Below are 21528 nucleotides of genomic sequence, written 5' to 3'. Positions count from 1 at the left end.
AGAGGCTTATAGCTTGAGGGGCACCACTCTGCTCCAGGGACCCAGGTTCAATTCCTGCCTTGGATGACTGTGTGGAGTTTGTACTTTCTTCCCGTTTCTGCGTGGATTTCCTCCGGGTGCTCCAGTTTCCATGCTAAATTGGCCCTTAGTTTCCAAAGGTTAGATGGGTTACTGGGCATAAGTGGGATGTTCTTTCAGGGCCTGGTGTAGACTCGATGGGCCAAATGGCCTCCTTCTGCACTGTAAATTCTATGATAATCTATGAGCCCACCCAGGCTGCTCCTCTGGAAACCCTCATACCCCAGCGGTATCATCAAGGGGATGGGCATGGCCAAGCTCAATCAATGGCCCACCAGGTGCTGGCACCTCAGAAGCATTGCCCCACTGCAGAGGAAGCAGGGGATTAGCAGAGCTCACCCCAAACAAAGGACCCTTGCACCATGGTTTTGGAATAGTCCCTGGTGCTCTGCCTCTCTCAGGGCAGGGGCCTCACCAGCTACTCTCCCTCAGGATCATGAGCTGTCTCCTCCTGGTGAGGCAGACAGCACTGACTGCTTCTGCCACTACCTCCCAGGCACTGATCAGGAGGGCAGGCTTGAGTCTGTGGCCCTGTTGGGCTTAGTTAGGGAGGATAAGGCCATTCCCCCCATAGCTTCAGCTAGAGTCCAACGTTGGACTCGATTGTTAGCAGCCTATGAGTATACGTTTTAAAATAGGTTGGGCACCCACATTTTGAATGCAGATGCTTTGAGACGCCTTCTCCTCCCTCAGAGTACACACTTTCTGCCCATACCACAGGAGATGGTTCTTTCTTTTTATTCGTTCATGGGATATGGGTGTCTCTGGCTGGGCCAGCATTTATTGCCCATCCCTGAGAGCATTTAAGAGTCAACCTCATTGCTGTGAATCTGGAGTCACATGTAAGCCAGGCCAGGTAAGGACAACAAATTTCTTCCCTAAAGGACATTAATGAACCAGATGGGATTTTACGACAATCGGCAATGGCTTCCTGGTCAACTTTAGACTTTTAGTTACAGATTCTTTTTTTAAATTCAAATTTCACCATCTGCCATGCTTTGCACTTCCTTGATACATTGCCAATGTCAGCGCAGCAGGTCAAACTTTGGACCCAAAAGGACACTTTATTACCGCGAATCAAGCAGGCATTATGGCAACAGGCCCGAGCTGCTACGACCCTTTCAGATAAGAAAAGACGAGTTAAGTTGTGAAGACGGTGTATTATTATGGGATGGCCGTTTCCACCCTCGCTAGGAAGTTATTGTTACAGAAGCTACACTGTGTCCATCCTGGAATGGTGAAGGTGAAGATGCTCACATGCAGTTACGTGCGGTGGCCTGGGATGGATATCAACACAGAGAATCTGGTCAAACAATGCAACCAGTGTCAAATACGGCAGCACTTGCAATCTGCGGTCCTCATGCCTTGAGAATGGCCAGGCCGACCCTAGGTGAAACTACATGTCGACTTTGCATGCCCATTTATGGGCTCCATAGTCTTGCTTATCATTGATGTTCATTCCAACTGGTTGGAACTACACAAAATGAAGCCCATGACCTTATCAGCAACAATAGAGAATTTGCAACAGACATTTACCACCCATGGGTTTCCCGAGGCTCGCCCTCAGATAATTGACTGCTTTTACACGTGATTAATTACAACGTTTCATGAGGACCAACAGCGTTCAACATATTCAAATGGACCGGCTGAGCGGGCTGTACAAACATTCAAGGCCGCCAGGAAAAGGAGTTCTCAGCCTTTTGTAACTTAGACTGTCCCCATTCCTGCTCACCTATCGAACTACACCTCTTGCCACTACAGGTGTTACACTCACTGAAGTTACTACTGGGCAGACGCATGAGAACATGATTGAATCTTTTTATGTCCGAATTTGGCGTGGAAGGAGGAGGCTAAACAGAATGAAAAGACACCATGACTAAAGAAAGCTGAAAGAACATTTGAGGTGGGAGATTCGGTACATATGAAGAATTTTGGAGCTGGCCAAAATTGGATCCCGGGAAAAGTCATGGTCAAAACAGGTGCAGTATTGTACGAGATAGAGGTTCAAGGGAGAAGGTTAAAAAAGCACCTTTTGAGGGAAAGGAAACAAGACATAGATCAAACGGGACAACCTGGCCATAGTTACTTGTTAGTGATTTAGCTACAGATGAAAGTTATGTCACAGCAAGCTACCCTGAGAACGGACCCAGTAATATTCAAGTGCGAACTAAGGAAACTACCTGTGTGCCAATGGGAAGTTAACCCTTTGAGGTTCAACCCAAAGTTGCCTCTACTGCTAAAGCACCATCAGTGAATTGTGTCGCTCTCAAAGGATCAAGTTCCCTGACTGGTTCCATAAAAAGAGAGTCTTTTGGGAGCGACTTACTGTATACTTTTGTGAATAGTTCTTTTGTTCATTGAAGAATGTTAATCAGGAACTTAAAGGCGGAGGGATATGGTAGCATGTCCCTTTGGGGGCGAGTTCCCGGAGGGTCATGTGACCTGTTCTGTCAATGGTGCTGGAGTGCGCGAACCCTGGATGAAGTGCAGGTTTCCCTGTTTTTAAAAAAATTTTGAGTACCCAATTCATTTTTTCCAATTAAGGGGCAATCCACCTAGCCTGCACATCTTTGGGTTGTGGGGGCGAAACCCATGCAAACACGGAGAGAATGTGCAAACTCCACACGGACACTGACCCAGAGCCGGGATCAAACCTGGGACTTCGGCACCGTGAGGCAGCAGTTCTAATCACTGTGCCAACGTGGGGTTTCCCAGGTAGTTAGGAGTTTGGAGTCTTGGAACATGCTTTTATATCACTCTCTGTATATAGTTTCGTACTTTAATAAACTGTTCATTCGTTGCTCATCTCTCAGGATATTACACCTACCTTACTCGCACAGTCAAAGCCCATTCCCATTTGAGCAAGAATCTGAACCACTGGTTTGCTGCTGTTACATTTCACAGCGTAGAAAGGTTCCACTCGAGGCAGTGCTCTCTGCCATCGCAGATGCTGATCTACAAGAGCACCCAGGTCAACAATGATGAAGGCATCTGTGAGATCCTGGAAGAAAGGACACAGCAATCACCTAGAGATTCTACGTATACTGATTCTGTGTTCTTTTGTTATTCAAATTTGTAGCAAATCTTTGAGCATAACATGGAAATAAGATGGAAAGTTTCTCTCTCCACAGGTGCTGCCAGAGTCGTTCCAACATTTTCTGTTTTCATACCACGGGAACACGATTACCCCATAAATTACATAATTCACATTTGATACATAATCAGGCATGGGAGGGTGTGACCAGGAGTGGGGCACGTATCAGGGTCCAAATGGTAGCATTTTAGGCATCTCAGCCCTTGCCTAACAGGTACAGGGTTCTTGTAACCTGTGTGGACAACATAACAGACTCCAGGAAGATGAGCAAAATTACCTCAGTCCTGTGGTACCCACATCCATTCAATGGAGTGAGTAAAAAGGAATGTAATAGTGGTGCAGGCAGCATGGTTAAGAGGATCGATATGTTTTCTACAGCCAAGAGCTAGAGTTCCAAAGGAGCTGGTGCCTGCCTGGTGCCCCCTGTCCTGGTCCCCCCATGCCGACACAATAGTTAAGAGAGCCCACCAACGACTCCACTTTCTCAGAAGACTAAGGAAATTTGTCACCTATGACTCTCACCAACTTCTACAGATGCACTATAGAAAACATTTTTTCTGGTTGTATCATAACTTCGTATGGAGCCTGCTCTGCCCAAGACCGCAGGAAACTACAAAAGGTCGTGAATGTAGCCCAATCCATCACGCAGACCAGCCTCCCATCCATCGACTCTGTCTACAATTCCCGCTGCCTCGGAAAGGCAGCCAGCATAATTAAGGACCCCACGCACCCCGGACATACTCTCTTCCATCTTCTTCCGTCAGGAAAAAGATACCAAAGTTTGAGGTCACGTACCAACCGACTCAAGAACAGCTTCTTCCCCACTGCCTTCAGAGTTTTGAATGGACCTACCTCGTATTAAGTTGATCTTTTGTCTACACCTTGCTATAACTGTAACATTATATTCTGCAGTGTCTCCTTCTTTCCCTATGTACGGTATGCATTGTTTGTACAGCATGCAAGAAACAATACTTTTCACTGCATACTAATACATGCGACAATAATAAATCAAATAATATGGACGCTGAGAAAGCCTTCGATAGGATAGAGTGTGGGTACCTGTGGGAGGTGCTGAAGAGGTTTGGGTTTGGGGAGGGGTTTGTCAGGTGGGTTAGGCTGTTGTATGAGATCCCAATGGCAAGTGTGGCCACAAACAGGAGGAGGTCCGAGTACTTTCGGTTGCACTGAGGGATGAGGCAGGGGTGTACCCTGTTCCCTCTGCTCTTCACACTGGCGATTGAACTCCTGGCTATGGCACTGAGGGAGTCGAGGAACTGGAGGGGGTTGGTGCGGGGTGGGGAGGAGCATAGGGTGTCGCTCTATGTGGATGACTTGCTGTTATATGTGGCGGACACGGTGCGGGGAATGCCGGAGGTAATGAGGATCCTTAGGGAATTCGGGGATATCTCGGGGTACAAGCTCAACATGGGGAAGAGCGAGCTGTTCGTGGTTCACCCAGGTGACCAGGAGAGGGGGATTGGCGAGCTCCCACTAAAAAGGGCGGAGAGGAGCTTCAGGTATTTGGGGGTCCAGGTGGCCAGGAGCTGGGGGGCCCTGCATAGGCTTAATTTCACAAGGCTGGTGGAGCAAATGGAGGAGGGGTTCAAGAGATGGGACGCGTTGCCGCTGTCCTTGGCGGGTAGGGTGCAGTCAGTCAAAATGACGGTGCTCCCAAGGTTTTTGTTCCTGTTCCATTGCCCCCCCGTGTTTATTCCAAAGGCCTTTTTTAGGTGGGTCAACAGGAGTATAATGGGGTTTGTGTGGGTGCAAGGGACTCCGAGCGGAGTAGAGATGGGGGGGGCTGGCGCTGCCCAATCTCTGTGGGTACTACTGGGCCGCTAATGCGACAATGGTGCGCAAGTGGGTGATGGAGGGGGAGGGAGCTGCATGGAAGAGGCTGGAGACGGTGTCTTGTGTGGGTATGACTCTGGGGGTGCTGGCAAGGGCGCCGCTGCCATTCCCTCCAAGGAGGTATACCACGAGCCCGGTGGTGGCGGCTGCCCTCAAAATCTAGGGGCAGTGGAGGCAGCACAGGGGGGAAGCTGGGGCCTCGGTGTGGACCACAATACGTGTGAACCACCGGTTCGTCCCAGGGAGAACAGATGGAGGGTTTTCGGGGTGGCACAGAGCAGGGATACGAAGGTTGGGGGACCTGTTTGTGGATGGGAAGTTCGAGAGCCTGGGTGAACTGGAGGAGAAGTACGGGCTTCCCCCGGGGAACACCTTCAGGTACTTACAGGTAAAGGTGTCTGCCAGGCGGCAGGTGGTGGAATTCCCGCGGCTGCTGCCACACACAGTACAGGACAGGGTGCTCTCGGGGGGGTGGGTGGGAGTGGGGAAGATCTCGGAAACTTACCAGGTAATGCAGGAGGAGGAGGAGGCCTCGGTGGTGGAGGTGAAAGGTAAGTGGGAGGAGGAGTTAGGAGAGGAGTTCGAGGAAGGAACGTGGGCAGATGCCCCAGGGAGGGTGAACTCTTCCTCATCATGCGCGAGGCTCAGCCTCATACAGTTTAAGGTGCTGCACAGGGCACACATGACCGGGACAAGGATGAGCTGGTTTTTTGGGGGTGAGGACAGGTGTGTTAGGTGCTCAGGGAGCCCAGCAAATCACACCCATATGTTCTGGGCATGCCCAGTGCTGGAGGAACTTTGGAAGGGCGTAGCGAGGACGGTGTCGAGGGTGGTAGGATCCAGGGTCAAACTGGACTGGGGGCTCGCAATATTTGGGGTGGCAGAGGAGCCGGGAGTGCAGGAGCTGAAAGAGGCCGGTATTCTGGCCTTTGCGTCCCTGATAGCCCGGCGAAGGATTCTTCTTCAGTGGAAGGATGTGAGGCCCCCAAGCGTGAAATCCTGGATCAACGATATGGCGGGGTTTATTAAGTTGGAGAGGGTAAAATTTGCCTTGAGAGGGTCGGTCCAAGGGTTCTTTAGGCGGTGGCAACCGTTCTTAGACTTCCTGGCAGAACGGTAGACATTGGTCAATGGCAGCAGCAACTCGGGGGGGGGGGTTTACTTTATTTTTATTTTTGTTTTTGTTATTTACACTGGAGGGTCTGAGGGGTTGTATATACTTGTTGTGTTAAGTCGGGGTGTTAATGTTAATTTATTATTTATGTACAGGGGGGAGGGGGGTATGGAGGGTTGCTTTTCTAGATTGTGTTTTGTACTTAATCCTGTTGGGTTCCTTTTTCATTTTGTTATTGATAGTTTATGAAAACCTGAATAAAAATTATTTAAAAATAAATAAGTAAATAAATCAAATAATAAATCAAATGATTAAAGACATCTCCATGGGGCTGCAAAAGAACTTAGAGTGACATTGGGAAAGATGCAATTGTCGTGGTCAATGTGAATACTAACAACATAGTGAGGAGTAAGAAACAGGTTCTGCTGAGTGGGTAGCAAGGGCAAAACTTAGAAAGTAGCATCACTAAAAGATAATCATCCTTGGATTCCTACCTGAGCCATGAACAAATTGACATTGGGTCAATAAGGTCAATAAGATCTTAGAGTTAAATATGTGGCTCATAGGCCAGTACAGGTAAAATGGTTTTACTTCAATGGCTCCCGCACCAGTGCCAGAGAGAGAAAGAGCTGTAACTTTAGGATGGGCGTCACTGGAACCATATGTAGAGCTGTTATTGCTAACTTGCTGTTGTCTCTTAAGTTGGCTCTGTTTAATTACGTTTGCTCAAGAGTGCCAGGTATCTTTCGACACTGTCACAAGGTTCAGAACCGAATACTGATCAAAGACTCGATACACCAGTCAGTAAGTTCAAAAGCAATGCTCATTTATTTAAATGCAGTCAAATATACTCATGCATAAAACTCTACAACCTAAACGGGTGCCCACTCAGTCAGAGGAACAATGGCCGTTGCTCGGTTCTGAGGCTGCTGGATTGAGCTGTTTACAGGATAGCAACTAGGAGCGTCCATCTCGTATTGTGCATTGACTTGGAACTTACTTGGTCTGGCGTAGCTGCTCGGCTGGTCTCTCTTCGCTGAGAGCCAAGGCCAAAGAAGAAAGATTCTCTCTTGGGGAATCCTTTTTATACCCGAAAGGGCTTTGCGTGCTTTTGGGCGGGCCTTGAACTTGGCCCCAATTAATTGGGCCTTTCCCAATCATTCTTATCAATCTTCCTCCAATAGAGGGGTGGGTTCCCTGATTGCTGGGCGTGTCCTAGGTGACCGTTGGTCTGCTTTGCTTTAGTCTCCTCTGGTGCCGGGGTGTTTGCCTTAACATTGTTTATCTAAATGTTTCCCTTTTGTCCCCGGAGATGGCTCATTGGTATGTAGATGGCTTAGCAGTACCGGTCCTGTCTGAGAGCCACTGCTCCAATCAACAGACAGACCTTGCACCCGCTTGCTTTTCCGGTATTGTCCAATTTTCCCTGCATTCTTTGCAAGTGTCCATTTTGTAATCGGGACGTGGCCATCCCAGATGGCTACACTGTGTGGTAGTCTGTGTTAGGAGGATTACGGTACCTAGTAATGCCGGAATACCATTGGTGAAGAATGTACTTGTTCCCATTGGATAAGCTTGCATGTTAGCTCCACCTTGCATGGCGGGGTATAACAGCCCGTGCTGCCCCAGCAGCTTTCTTCTGTACCTGCGCTGCTGGGGAAACATCTAGCATATTAAAGCCTTCAATTGTCTCCAATCTCGTTTCTGAGGTTATTGATTGTGCATCACACTGTAGATAGGATTTTCAAGTAAATAGCTGGGGCAGATGTATTTTGAAAACTGAAGAGAAAGAACAAGATAATAGTACAGAGTAGTACATAAGAGTGCATCAGTAAACAGGCTCAGACTTGTGAAAAATGGTAAAAATGCAAAATGAACGGTTCTTTACCTGAATGAATGCAGCATTCATTACAGGATAGATAAACTTATGGCATGAATATAAATATATGGGTATGATCGAACAGCCATTACAGAAATGTGGTTGCAAGGTGACCAAGTCTTGACACTGAATATTTAGGGGTACATGACATTTTTAACGGGTAGGCAGAAAGAAAGATGAGGTGGGGTAGCTCTATTAATAAAGGGTGAGATCAGTAACACAGTGAGAAATGGTCTTGCTTTGGAAAATTAGGATCTAGAATAATTATTGAGTGGAGATTAAAATAACAAGGGAATTAAGTTACTGGTGGGTGTAGTTCATATGTCCCTTAACAGTACCTATACTCTAAGACAGAGTCTAAAGCAAGAATGAATGGGATACTGTAATAATCATGGACAACTTGAATCTTCATCGAGATTCGGCAAATCAAATTGGCAATTAAAGCTTTGAGGATAATTTCAACAGTGTATTCGAGGGCTCTTTAGAACAATACTTTGCGTAACCAGCCATACAAATTAGCTGAAAAAGCAATATGCCAGAAGATTGCGAACAATTTAAAATTCAGCAAAGTTGGGCCAAGGAATTGATTAAGAAGGGGAAAATACTTTATGAAAGTATTTCATGAGCGGAACCTCCAGGCGGTGGGGTTCCTAGGTATCTATTGCTCTTGTCCTTCTAGATGGTAGTCGTCATGGATTTGGCAGGTGCTTCCAAAGGAACCTTGGCGAGTTCCTGCAGTGCAACTTGTAGATGGTGCACACTGTTTGTCGTTGTTGGAGGGAATGAAAGTTTGTGGAAGGGGCAGCAATCAAGCGGGTTGTTTTGTCCTGGATGGTGTCAAGCTTTTGAGTGTTGTTGGAGCTGCACTCATCCAGGCAAGTGGACAGTATTCAATGACACCCCTGACTTGTGCCTTGTAAATGGTGGGCAGGCTTTGGGGATCAGTTGGTGAGTTACTTGCTGTAGGATTCCTAGCCTTTGACCTGTCCTGGGTAGTCACAGTATTAATATGGCTAGTCCAGTTCAGTTCTGATTAATGGTAACCTCCAGGATGTTGATTGTGGGGATTCAGTGACGGTGATGCCACTGAATGTCAAAGGAAGGAAGATCTTGCTATGGAGGCAATGCAGTAAAGGCTGATTCCTGAGATGGTAGGACTGTCATATGAGGACAGACTAAGTGGGTTAGGATTATATTCATTGTAGTTAAGAAACGTAAGAGGGAATTTCATAGAAACTTATAAAAGTCTAACAGAATTAGACAGGTTAGATTCTGAAAGAATGTTCCCGATTGTGGGGGAGCCCAGAACTAGGGGTTTGAGGATACGGGGTAAACCTTTTAGGGCTGAGGTGTGGAGAAATGTATTTACCCAGAGAGTGGTGAATCTGTGGAATTCGCTACTACAGAAAGTAGTTGAGGCAAAAATGTTGTTTAATTTCAAGAAGGAATTAGATATAGCTCTTGGGGCTGAAGGGATCAAGGGATATGGGGGAAGGCAGAACAGGGTGTTGAATTTGATGATCAACCATGAGCATAATGGGTGGTACGGTGACACAGTGGTTAGCACTGCTGCCTCATAGCTCCAGGAACCCGGGCTCAATTCTGACCTCGGGTGACAGTGTTGGGTTTGCACTTTCTCCCTGTGACTCTGTGGGTTTCCTCCGGGTGCTCCAGTTTCCTCCCACAGACCAAAGATGTGCAGGTTAGGTGGCCTGTCCATGCTACATTGCCCCTTGGTGTCCAAACGGTTAGGTGGGGTTACTGGGTTACGGGGATAAGGTGGAGGTGTGGGCTTCAGTAGGCTGCTCTTTCCAAGAGCTGGTGAAAACATGATGGGCTGAATGGCCTCCTTCTGCACTGTAGGGATTCTATAATGAATGGAGGAGGAGGCTCGAAGGTCCAAATAACCTCCTCCTGCTTCTATTTTTAGGTATCTTTCTATGTAACTAAGAAACAGGTGTGATAAGACAGGATTAAGTAATAATCTCAAAGTAAAGGATGGAGGAATTGTGGCACAGTTGTAGTGCCCCTACATCAGGCCAGAAGCTCCAGATTCAAGTCCCATTTCAGGAGTTGATGGCTGCAGAAAGTGTGTTCATAAGTCCAAACAGGTTGATTATCAGCCAGTAAATCATTTTAATATGTCTGATGACAGGCAGTGACAACAGCAGAGTTTTCTGGTCACCCAAACCACAGAAGGTGGTTTTCAACCTCAAACAAAATGTGAAATACCGGCCAATTGCAGCACTTTGCCAAACATAATCATATGCCAACCCAATGGAAGACCATGGTCACCAATGCCCTCTTAGAGTATGGTACCTGAAGAGTGAGATAGACCGGACAGATCCTGGAAGGAAGAGTGATAATAATAATAATCTTTATTGTTGTCACAAGAAGGCTTACATTAACACTGCAATGAAGTTACTGTGAAAATCCCCTAGTCGCCACATTCCGGCGCCTGTTCGGTACACTGAAGAAGAAATCAGAATATCTAATTCACCTAACAAGTACGTCTTTCGTCACTTGTGGGAGGAGACCGGAGCACCCAGACGAAACCCACGCAGACACGGGGAGAACGTGCAGACTCCGCACAGGCAGTGACCCAAGCAGGAGTCGAACCTGGGACTCTGGCGCTGTGAAGCAACAGTGCTAACCACTGTGCTACCGTGCCGGTATTTCACATTTTGTTTGAGGTTGAAAAGTGTGGATCAGAAACTAGTGTCTTAAACTTAAATAAAGACAATTACTTTTTGTTATATGAAGACAGAGTTGACTAACTGGGGAAATAGTTTGTAAGTTAATATGGTAGATAAGCAGCGGCAGGCATTTAAGGACATATTTCATAATTCTCAACAAATATATATTCCATTGAAGAAAGACTGTACAAGAAGGATAAACCAAGTGTGGCTAACAGGAAGTTGAGGAACATAGGACCTTTCCTAAACTGCTTCAAACGCTATTATATATTTTTTCAAATGGGGAGACCAAAATTGTACACAATATGCCAGATGTGGAATGCCCTGCACACCTGCAGCAAAATGTCCCTATTTTCATTTTCCACTCCCCTCACAATAAACACCACCATTTCACTTGCCTTCCTGCTGTGCCTGCACACTAACTTATTGTGATTTATGTTCCAGGACATTCAAATCCTTCTATACTGCTGAGTTCTGTAATCTCTGTCCATTTAAATAGTATGTTGCTTTTGTATTCTTCCTGAAGACTCTACATGGTCACATTATGATTTTCCAAGCATTCTGCTTGAGCCTCCTCAATAATGGATTCTAACACTTTCCCTATGACAGATGTTAGGCTAACTGTCCTATTTTTCCTGATTTCTGTCTCCCTCTTTTCTTGAAACATTAGTTATTTTCCAATCCACTGGGAGCCACCCAGAATCAAAGGAATTGTGGAAGATTATAACCAATGCATCTACTGGGCCGAATTCTCCTTTTCTGAGGTTAGGTGTTGACACCAGTGGAGGAAGTGTGGCAGTTTATGACAGAAAAAACAGTGCAAAACCTGCACCGATTCAGCTACTTTAAAAGGATGATGCGACCATCAATTCACACGAGACAGAGAGTGGAAGTGAACAGTGGCTTTAATCAACTAGAACAGTGCCTGCCTGCGACTGCTCTGCAATGAGAGCCGCCTACAGGGCAGCTGCTGTTTATATCTCCCCTCAAGGGGGCAGAGCCAGGGGCAGAGCCCACAAGGGCCCCAACATGATACAATTAGTGTAGTACTGTACAATGGTCCATAGGTGGAGCCCACATGGGCAACAGCGTGATACAATGTAGTAAGTGGTGAATGGTTACTATAATACGTTCACCACAAAGGACTAGCACCGTCGCCAGGTGGAACTCAAGCAATTCCATGTAAAATAACGCCGATTCGCCGGGTCTGTGATTGGCACTCATGAGGCTCACACGCCGCAGCCGCACTTAAATGGTCCATCCCCCCACACACACCGTCCCAGTCAACAAGATGGCTGGAAGGAGAGCAGCGCCCCGGTTCAGGGACGCTGAGCGGGACACCCTCCTGGATGCCATGGAGGAGAGAAGGATGACCCTATACCCCGGCCTGGGAGGAAGGTCACCAGGCGCCGCTGTCCGCTGTGCCTGGGAAGAGGCGGTCAGCGCAGTGGGCAGCGTTGTCCGGACGGGCATGCAGTGCCAGAGGAAACCTCACGACCTTCTCAGGGCGGCCAGGGTGAGTCAACTGCTCTGTGCCTCCGCCACCCCCATACAACCATAATCTGCCCCCAAACCCACCCGAGGATGGCCGAACCCCACCCTCCCTGCCCCACATGCCAGCACCCATGCCATCCACCATGGCTGGGTGCCTTGGTCACTGAGGCCACCATCTACCCAAGCCCTGGGCTGCATGCAATGGACCATCCAATGGTGTCGTTGTTTGTGTTTGCAACACCCCCCCCCACCCACCCCCACCCCCCCGCCCCGCCCCCAGGAGAAGGACACACACTATCGCCGGGAACGGGAGAAGACCAGAGGGGGACCAGCAGCCCCTCACCATGCCCGAGCAGAGGGCCCCAAACATGGCCATTAGCCCAGCGGAAAGGGATGTTGCTGGGGTGGAGTGCGGTCATGGGTGAGCAAGTGAGACCCCCCCCCTGCCCCCCCCCCCCCCCCCCACCATCACTCTCACCTCCTCACCCACTCACCAGCGCCCCGCACGCTGTTTAAGCATACATGCCGTCTTGAGTCTCACAGGGTCTGCTGGAGATGAGGCCAGTCCGTCCAGATCCCCCGCCCTCAGCCAAAGCTAAAGCTGGTGCCCCTCAGACAACCGAGCACTGACGGGGAAAGCAGCTTGGATACCTGCCTTCCGCCCGAGACTCAGGACACCCCGGAGCTCGGTCGGAGGATGACACTGACTTTCCGTCACAGCTGTCTCCAACACCCTCCACCATCCCAGAGACTATCACCTCGGTTGGGCACTTTAGTGAAGGGGCTCCTGGGACACTCACTCGTGAGCACCACACATCGCATCCGGTACAGCGGGTGGAGGTAGGAGCAGCCGAGAGGCCGGACGGTCGGAGGGCAGCTCGACTCCAGGAATCAGCTGCCACCCAGACGGGTCCCAGGCTCCTGGAATATCCAGTCCTAGTCACAGTGCAGATGCAGTCAGGCAGCCAGGGACTACAAGAGGGGATGTCGGTGGAGGAGTCTATCTGCGTGCAGAAGCAGGGTGTGGTGCCAGCCATGCATGCCTCCCAGGCCGACACCGCACTGATGGCATCTATGGTGAAAAAATTGGCGGCAACGGTTTCGGCTATGGATCTTGGGGCATTCTGTGCAGGTGGGCAGGACAGGGCTGCCCTCTCACAAGCAGCCATGTGCCAGAGCCACCTGGACATTGCAGCGGCGCTCCTCAGCATGGCCCAGTCACAGCAGGCCATGGCTGGGAACATCAGCGGCATTGCCCAGGCGCTGGCCAGCATTGCACAGACACAGAGGGAGGTGGCCCAATCCCAGGGGGAGATGGCTCAATCACTGGCTGATGTGGCACAGACCCACAGGGTGGTGGCACAGTCGCAGTGTGATGTGGTGCAGTCCCAGACGGAAATGGTCCACTCCCTGAGCGAACATGCAGACCCTGGTTGAGACCAGAGCGGGTCTCTAGGACTGGCAGCGGCAGGTGGCGGGGGAGGGGCGGGAGCTCAGAGGCTAGCTCCGCTTGCACCCCCATCCCGTGGAGTAGCCCGGGGGCCATTGGGCATCCCGAGGGATGAGTAGGTGATGGGTCCATGCCAGTGACTCCCACAGGCGCGGTGCGGGAACAGCGCAGCACCTTGGACTCCCCCCCCCCCTCCTATCCCTGGTGCACCCAGTGGGCAGAGGGCGGAAAAGCATGGCACCATGTCACCCAGGACACCTGAGCAGTGGCCGGGCCTATCCAGGCCGGGTCACCCCAGGAGAATCCTGCTGTACCGTTTGGGGAACCACCTAGACATAGAGTTAGGGCCCATAAGGCCAGAAAGTTAGACACCAGTTAGGTTGGCACATGTGCAGGGCACAGTTTAGTTATAGGGGTTAGGGCACAGACTGTATATATTTCTTCACAATAAGCACCTGTTAACACCTGCCTCGGCGCTCTGTCTGATGGTTGTGGGGGTGGGCTGATCTGGGAGGGAGGGGAGGCAGGGTACCAGTGCAGACCCTGTGGGAGGACCATGCTCTTCACTCTCCCTCCCCACCCCCCAACGGCCTGACTGTCCCCAGCAACCCAGCAAAGGAATTCAATGGGACCGTGTGCTTGACTAGCCAGCGGGTAGCCCCTGTCGCCCAGGAGCCAACCCCACAGCGGGGGGGAGGGGGGCGGGGGGCTTCCCCTTCCCCTTCCCCTTGAACACATTAAGGACCACCGAGTGTGCCAGGCTGAAGGAATTGTGCAGACTGCCCGGGTATCGGGCGCTGAGGTGTACGATCCGCAGCTGATGGTCACAGACCAGCTGGATGTTCATTGTGTGGAACCCCTTTCGGTTTGTGTACAGGGGCCTCTTATCCGCAAGCGCCCGTTGGGCGACATGCATCCCGTCTATCACACCCTGGACCCGGGACATCCCAGCAATGGCAGCGAACCCTGCTGCTTGAACATCCTGGTGGGCTCGGCCCACATGGAAATGGATGTATCGCTCCGCCTGGGCATATAGCGCCTCTGTGACGGCGTGGATGCACCTGTGCGTCGAGCTCGTCACGTAAAGGTTCAGGGCGACCGTCACCTTGACAGCAACCGGGTGCAGGTGTCCTCCCCCATACCCCCGCAGCACCAGGTGTGCCATCATATGGCAGACGTGTCGCACTGTCTCTCTGCTAATCCGGAATCTCCAAAGGCATATCCGGTCTGGCAGGTCCTCAAATGACAGGCGACGCCTGTGCACACGAGACCTCAAGCAGTGCCTCCTGAGCACCTCCTCCTCCTTGGCCTATTGGCCGGCCCTCCAGCCTGTGCAGCTGCCACCTGTCCCTCTGCAGCCATTCGTCTGCAGCCCGTTCCTCTGCTGGTCGCTCTGCTGCTGCAGCTTCGCCAAGTTCTCGTAGTGGCTCCCGCTCACATGGCCGCAGGGCATTTCGCAGTGCTGCGACCATCACCACGGCAGCCACCATTGCTGGTTAAATGCCAAACGCCATTGTCTGCATGGGGTGAAAGGCTAGCAAGTTAGCATGGTGCATACTCCCGTGCCTAACCGGGTTCGATGGTCTGCACTTGGGGCTCCGCCACGCATGTCCCTCCCCCACTCACTGCCCCTGGTCCTAGCGCCTGTCGCTGCTGCTCAGGGTCCCATTGGCTGGCACTGCCCTCACTGGGGGCTACCGTGGGTGTGGCCCTGGGTGGTCTCCCGGTGGGTGGTGGCCAGTTGGCACGCTGTGGCGGGAGGAGGTGGGATGCGGGGGTGGGAACACCCATATGGCCGGTGTCACTATGTAGAACCAGGGGCCGAGATGGGTGGTCAGTTGGTCCGCAGCAAAATGGCCGCCGTACTGGCGGTCGGTGCCTGGGCACCGCCCCAGTCCTGTGGGGGGGGGGGCACCCCGGCTGCACGGCCAGTTCCCCCCTTCCCCGGCCCTGGCAGGGGGCCCCCTCCACCCCAACCAGCACGGCTGGTGTCCGGGCTGACAGCACGCAATCGCTCCACGCCATTTCCTACCTCCTCTCTCTTGCTCAGCAGCCATGATGCCAAGTTCACATTTTTGAAATCGCAGGAGAACCACGCCGTCAGGAACTTGGTCCATCAGAGGCGGTGAATTTCGGAGGCCCCGGAGAATAGGGTGTCAGGCCCACTAATGATATGTCTACTGTACCTTAACCCCACGTGGCGAGCGACACATTTATGTCATTTTCGGGGTGTCGGAGCATCATGATGTGGCGTCAAGCCAGCACCTACCCCGATTTCGGCGTTGGAGGCTATTCTCCGCCCAATTGCATTTCGCGATTTTGGGGCCGGCAAGCGGAGAATCCCGTCCAAAATCTCTATAGCCATTTCTTTTAAGATCCTATAATGCAGACAATCCAGTCCGAGGAACTTGTCGGTCTTTCTATTAGTTTTCGCAGCACCTTTTCCCTCGTGGTGGTGATTGATTTAAGTTCTTCTTCTCCAACGCAGAAAATACCTGTTCAACGCCTCTGCTATTTGCTTGTTTTCCATTATCAATTCCTCAGACCCTCTCTCTGGCGGACCAACATGTAGCTACTAATTTCCGATATAAATACTTGTAGAAACTCTGACTGTCTGTTTTATATTAGCCTTTACTCTCATTCTCTACTTCCTCTCTTTTTAGTTATTCTTTGCAGGCTCTTATAATCTGACCAATCTTCCAACCTACCACAAACCTTTGAAGATTTGTTACTGTTTCTTTGAATTTGATGCTGTCCTTAACTTCCTTCTTCATATTCAGTTATAGATGATATACCATCTCACAAATCCTCTTTCTCACTAGGTTAGATTTTGCTGAGAGCTATTATCTATCTCCTTAAGATTTGCCAGTGCATCTCAACTGTCTTAATTTTTAACCTAGTTTTCCAGTTCACTTTAGCTGGCTCTGTTTTCATAATCACATAAACTACCGTTAATCAGGTTTAAAACACTAGTCTTAGACACACACTTCACCCCTTCAAATTTAATATATAGAACATACAGTGCAGAAGGAGGCCATTCGGTCCATCGATTCTGCACTGACCCACTTAAGCCCTCACTTCCACCCTATCCCCGTAACCCAATGACCCCTCCTAATCTTTTTGATCACTAAGGGCAATTTATCATAGCCAATCCACCTAACCTGCACAACTTTGGACTGTGGGAGGAAACCGGAGCACCCGGAGGAAGCCCACGCAGACACGGGGAGAATGTGCAAACTCCGCACAGACAGTGACCCAACGGGGAATCGAACCTGGGACCCTGGCACCGTGAAGCCACAGTGGCATCCACTTGTGCTACCGTGCTGCCCTAAACTGAACATGAACTTTTACCATGTAATGATTGCTGACTTCTAAAGACTCCTTTACCATGAGATTACTGATTAATCCTGCGGTTCTGTTCATTACCAGGTTTAGAATAGCCTGCTCGGCTCACAAATGTACTGCTGTAAGAAATTGTTCTGCATACACCCTATGAACCAATGTTCCAGCCACCGTTGCCAATCTGATGTCCTGAATCATGGCACTGGCAGGTAACATAGCTGTCTAGATTCATGCTCTTGGCTGCAGTATATCGTGTCTATCTCCGTGGCTCTACTGTCTCCTACCATCACTACATTCCCTCGCTTGGTTGGCTCCCTGTACCACGGTGCCATGGTCAGTTTATTGTCCAGCCAAGCTTTGGAACCTGAAACCTGTCCGATACTTCACATTTGCAGGGGCTGAGGCTCCTGCACTTCTAACTTCTCAGTCCTGTTGCCTGCTTCACTGGCATTCACAACCTCCAGCACTGACCACTGACCATGTACCTTGCAAGGTAGCACAGTGGTTAGCACTGTTGCTTCATAGCTCCAGGGTCCCAGGTTCGATTCCCGGCTTGGGTCATTGTCTCTGCGGAGTCGGCATGTTCTCCCTGTGTCTGCGCGGGTTTCCTCCGGGTGCTCCGGTTTCCTCCGTCAAGTCCTGAAAGACGTACTGTTAGGTGAATTTGACATTCTGAATTCTCCCTCAGTGTACCTGAACAGGCGCTAGAATGTGGCGATTCGGGTTTTTTTCACCGTAACGTCATTGCAGTGTTAATGTAAGCCTACTTGTGACAATACGATTATTATTATTATAGAGAAGACACTAACCTAAAGGATGTGCCCACCTCCTGGAACAAAATGTCCAGGTATCTTTTGTACTCACTGATGCATCGCCATGTCTGTGGCTCAGCTTCCAGCTCAATGACTCTAAGCCTAAACTCCCAGAGCTGCAGAACTTTTGCCTTGGGTTATGCTGGCATCCAGGATCTCCCACATTCTGTATTGGCAATACATAATTGACCTGCAATCCTTTATGTGTTAATTAATTTATTTTTCTTAATTAACTTTACTAAAACCTTACAACTGCACAGTAGCACAGTGGTTAGCACAGTTGCTTCACAGCTCCAGGGTCCCAGGTTTGATTCCCGGCTTAGGTCACTGTCTGTGTGGAGTTTACACGCTCTCCCCGTGTGCGTGGGTTTCCTCCGGGTGCTCCAGTTTCCTCCCACAGTCCAAAGATGTGCTTGTTCTGTGGATTGGCCATGCTAATTAGCCCTTAGTGTCCAAAAAGGTTATGTGGGGTTACTGGGTTGTGGGGATAGGGTGGAGGCGTGGGCTTGAGTAGGGTGCTCTTTCCAAGGGCCGTGTAGACTTGATGGGCCGAATGGCCTCCTTCTGCACTGTAAATTCTAAGATTTTATGCTAATAAATTACCTAGGTTTTCAAAGGTAAACAAGTAAATGCTCACCGACCAAATATTTACCTGTTTTCCTGGGATGTAAAACTTTAACTTTTCTGGACTCAGATCGCCTGCTCAGTAATCAGGAACCAGGACCCCCTCGTGGCCGGCCCCGCCCTCCTCCACGCTGCCGGCCCCGCCCTCCTCCACGCTGCCAGCCCCGCCCTCCTCCACGCCGCCGGTCCCGCCCTCCTCTAGACCACCGGCCCAGCCCTCCCCCACGCTGCCAGCCCTGCCCTCTGCCACGCCGCCAGCCCCGCCCTCTTAATGCCTGCTTCCAAATGGGTTGGTCGGCTGCAGTGGTTTCACAAGAGAGATGGTCTGCAATGCAGAAGTTTGTAAGGCTCTTTTTTAGGATGCACTTGTATCATTTGTACTGACCACTGTTGGATGTCATTTCATTGACACTTTAAAAAAATTAATAAGGCTTACATTAACAAATTATACTGTACATAAGCAAAGCATGACGGAAATGAAAGTCTTAATTTGTACATATTATGGGAATTATTCACTATTTTAGATCATGTTATTAGAAAGCCTTAATGTTGGTATCCCGTTAAATATCACATTCTGTAATATAACTAAGAAAGAACACTAGGGAGGCGATTTTGAGCTCACACTAGCCACATGTGGGGTTGGCAAAGCGGGTGCAACATCTGGAAAGAAGCGTAAAATCGCTCTGGCGAGGCCACAATTTCTCAATTTCAACCTCCTCACTGGTTGAGTAATGAGACAAGGTGGCACAGTGGCTAGCACTGCTGCCTCACAGCGCCAGAGACCCGGGTTTGATTCCGACCTTCAGTGACTGTGTGGAGTTTGCAAATTCTTCCTGTGTCTGCATGGATGTTCTCCAAGTGCTCTAGTTTCCTCCCAATCCAAAAATGTGCAGGTTAGGTGGATTGGCCATGCTAAATTGCCCCCATGTGGAGTATGGGGATAGGGTGGTGGATTGGGCCTAGGTAGAATGTTCTTTCAGGGGTCGGTGTGGCGCCAGCCCTGCCAGCGCAGTCCCTGATGGTGCGGAGGATTCTGCACCTTCCGGGTGGCCCGACGCCGGTGTGGTTCACGACACCTCTTGGCGCCGGTACAGCCCATCCCGTCGGTTGGCGGAGTATTCCGGCCAATGAGTTCAGTCGATAAGAGGGGCGTTTAGGAGTCTGGTAACAGCGGGGAAGAAGCAGTTTTAGAGTCTGCTCGTGCGTGTTCTCAGACTTTTGTATCTCCTGCTCAAAAAGAGTTGAAAGAGTGAGTAAACCGGGTGTAGAGGGGTCTTTGATTACGAAGAGTGAGAGTAGGCATTCAACAGGCAACTGTGAAGTGCGTAATTTCAGCAGTTAAGTTGAATTGGAAGCTTCAGCAGTTAAAATGCTGGAAGTTATTGATTGGAAAAAGTTCTACTTAAGTTGAAGTCTTAAAGCAGCCAAGTGATTTGTATGTTAGAATTAAGCTGACTAAGCCAAAATCTCAAAGGATTTCATAAATTAAAGGAACAGGTTCAAGGAACCAAGTGAAGTCCCAGTCGTCCAGGGATCCATGGGAAAGACAGACCAACACATGTTGAACTGTATTGTTCCGTGCATTGACTGATAAAATATGAAGTATTACTCTTTATTGTCCAAGAAACCATGGTAGATTGCATTCTAAATTAGTGATTGTAGTTTTGACCAATATGGTTATTTGTTCGCAAGAGTTTTCTTACTCTGGGGTTCAACACAGAGTGAAAATCCCTGCACCACCTTGACGTCATTTTCCCTAAAACACAAGCAAATCTGCTGGGGATTCTGTAGTCATCCATGTGGGAGAATTTTCTGGAGGGTGCGCTCTATGCTGTTGTGGCCAGGATGATGAAGGACCCCACTATTTATAATTTTGCCCTGTCATCAAATTTACATGATGGACCTCAAGGATCTTTGGTGTGAGCATTCCAAAGATTTAATGTGGGGTCTTTGCTAGGCCCAGGATTCTGTACCCCACAACAGGGTGGTAAGGACAATGGCTTGGTAGATTTTAGTCTTCAACTTCAAAGAGAGAGGTGCATTGGGGTGTGACACTCTTATGCCAGTTAATTTAACATCAGTCATGTGTAAGATTTCCAGAAGAATCAATCAGGGGTGTTATTGAAAATATGGAAATATGTGTCATTTGAAGCATGGAAGTCTGGCAATATCTGGTCTGAGAGAAACATGAGAGAATACAGGGCAAGATCCCACAAAAGGTTAACAACAGCTGCCAGGGAAGGATTGTAAAATGCAGATATCCTTGGTCAAGCAGGCTTAGCAAACAAGACAAACAGGATTTTGAATGAAGCCAAAGACAATGGCTCACACCTTCATTGAAAGTAACTAACTTAGTAAGGAGCTGGGAAAGAATGAATGAGGTTCAGTTGAATTTGTTGATAATTCTAAGTGTGAAAATTTGCTAATACCAGGTAAATTAAAGAAAACTGGAGGCTATCAGTCTACGAGACACATAATTCAAAGCCAAAATCAAAGTCAAAATTGAGCTGAGGACACAATTGGAAAATAAAACTATAAAAATGACAGGAATTAAAAGGAACACCTCTATTGAAGTCAAAGCATTTTAAACATCACAAAGGAAACAATGTAATCAGATCTATGAAATGAAGTCATGTCAAAATGTATACTTAGTTGGATTAAAAGGGTTAGATCAAAAGCTCCTTTTTACAATCAAAGAAAATAAGAGTTACTTTACAATAACATCATAAAAACTTAATTGTTAGAAAGAAAATATAAACCGAGAGAGCAGGACGAGAAGCAGAACCAGAACGACAACCAGAGCTCAGAGAGAGAGAAGGAACAAGCAGCTAGAGACAGATTACAGTCAGCTCGGCCATGGGAAATAGACAGGGAAGAGCAGCCGAGCTAAAATAACTAATACATCTAAGGAAGACTAGAATTTAAAGAGTAGGCAGATTCAGCTCAGAGATAGCTCTCACAGCTCGGTACGTGGGAAAGATAGGACACAGCAACTGAGCTAACCAGCAAATACATCTAAAGAAAAGCAGACTTTAAAGAAGATTGATTGTCAAGTTGGGCCTGAAGGTCCCTTCAACCAACCAGAAGGATCCAG

The 21528-nt window shown here is 49.1% G+C and overlaps 1 protein-coding gene across 1 annotated transcript in view; it reads right to left on the bottom strand.

The window, feature by feature from the left end:
- Positions 1–21528, bottom strand: part of LOC140425313 (ornithine decarboxylase 1-like) — a 239110-nt gene that overhangs the window by 192287 nt on the left and 25295 nt on the right. The window contains exon 2 of the mRNA XM_072509467.1: positions 2906–3079. Within this exon, the coding sequence (XP_072365568.1) occupies positions 2906–3079 (174 nt within the window). The remainder of the gene's footprint in view (positions 1–2905; positions 3080–21528) is intronic.

This window comes from Scyliorhinus torazame, chromosome 6 (genome assembly GCF_047496885.1).
Source record: "Scyliorhinus torazame isolate Kashiwa2021f chromosome 6, sScyTor2.1, whole genome shotgun sequence".
Classification (NCBI taxonomy): Eukaryota; Metazoa; Chordata; class Chondrichthyes; order Carcharhiniformes; family Scyliorhinidae; genus Scyliorhinus; species Scyliorhinus torazame.
The sequence above is the reverse complement of the archived record's forward strand: the minus strand, read 5'-3'. Positions and strand labels throughout refer to the sequence as shown.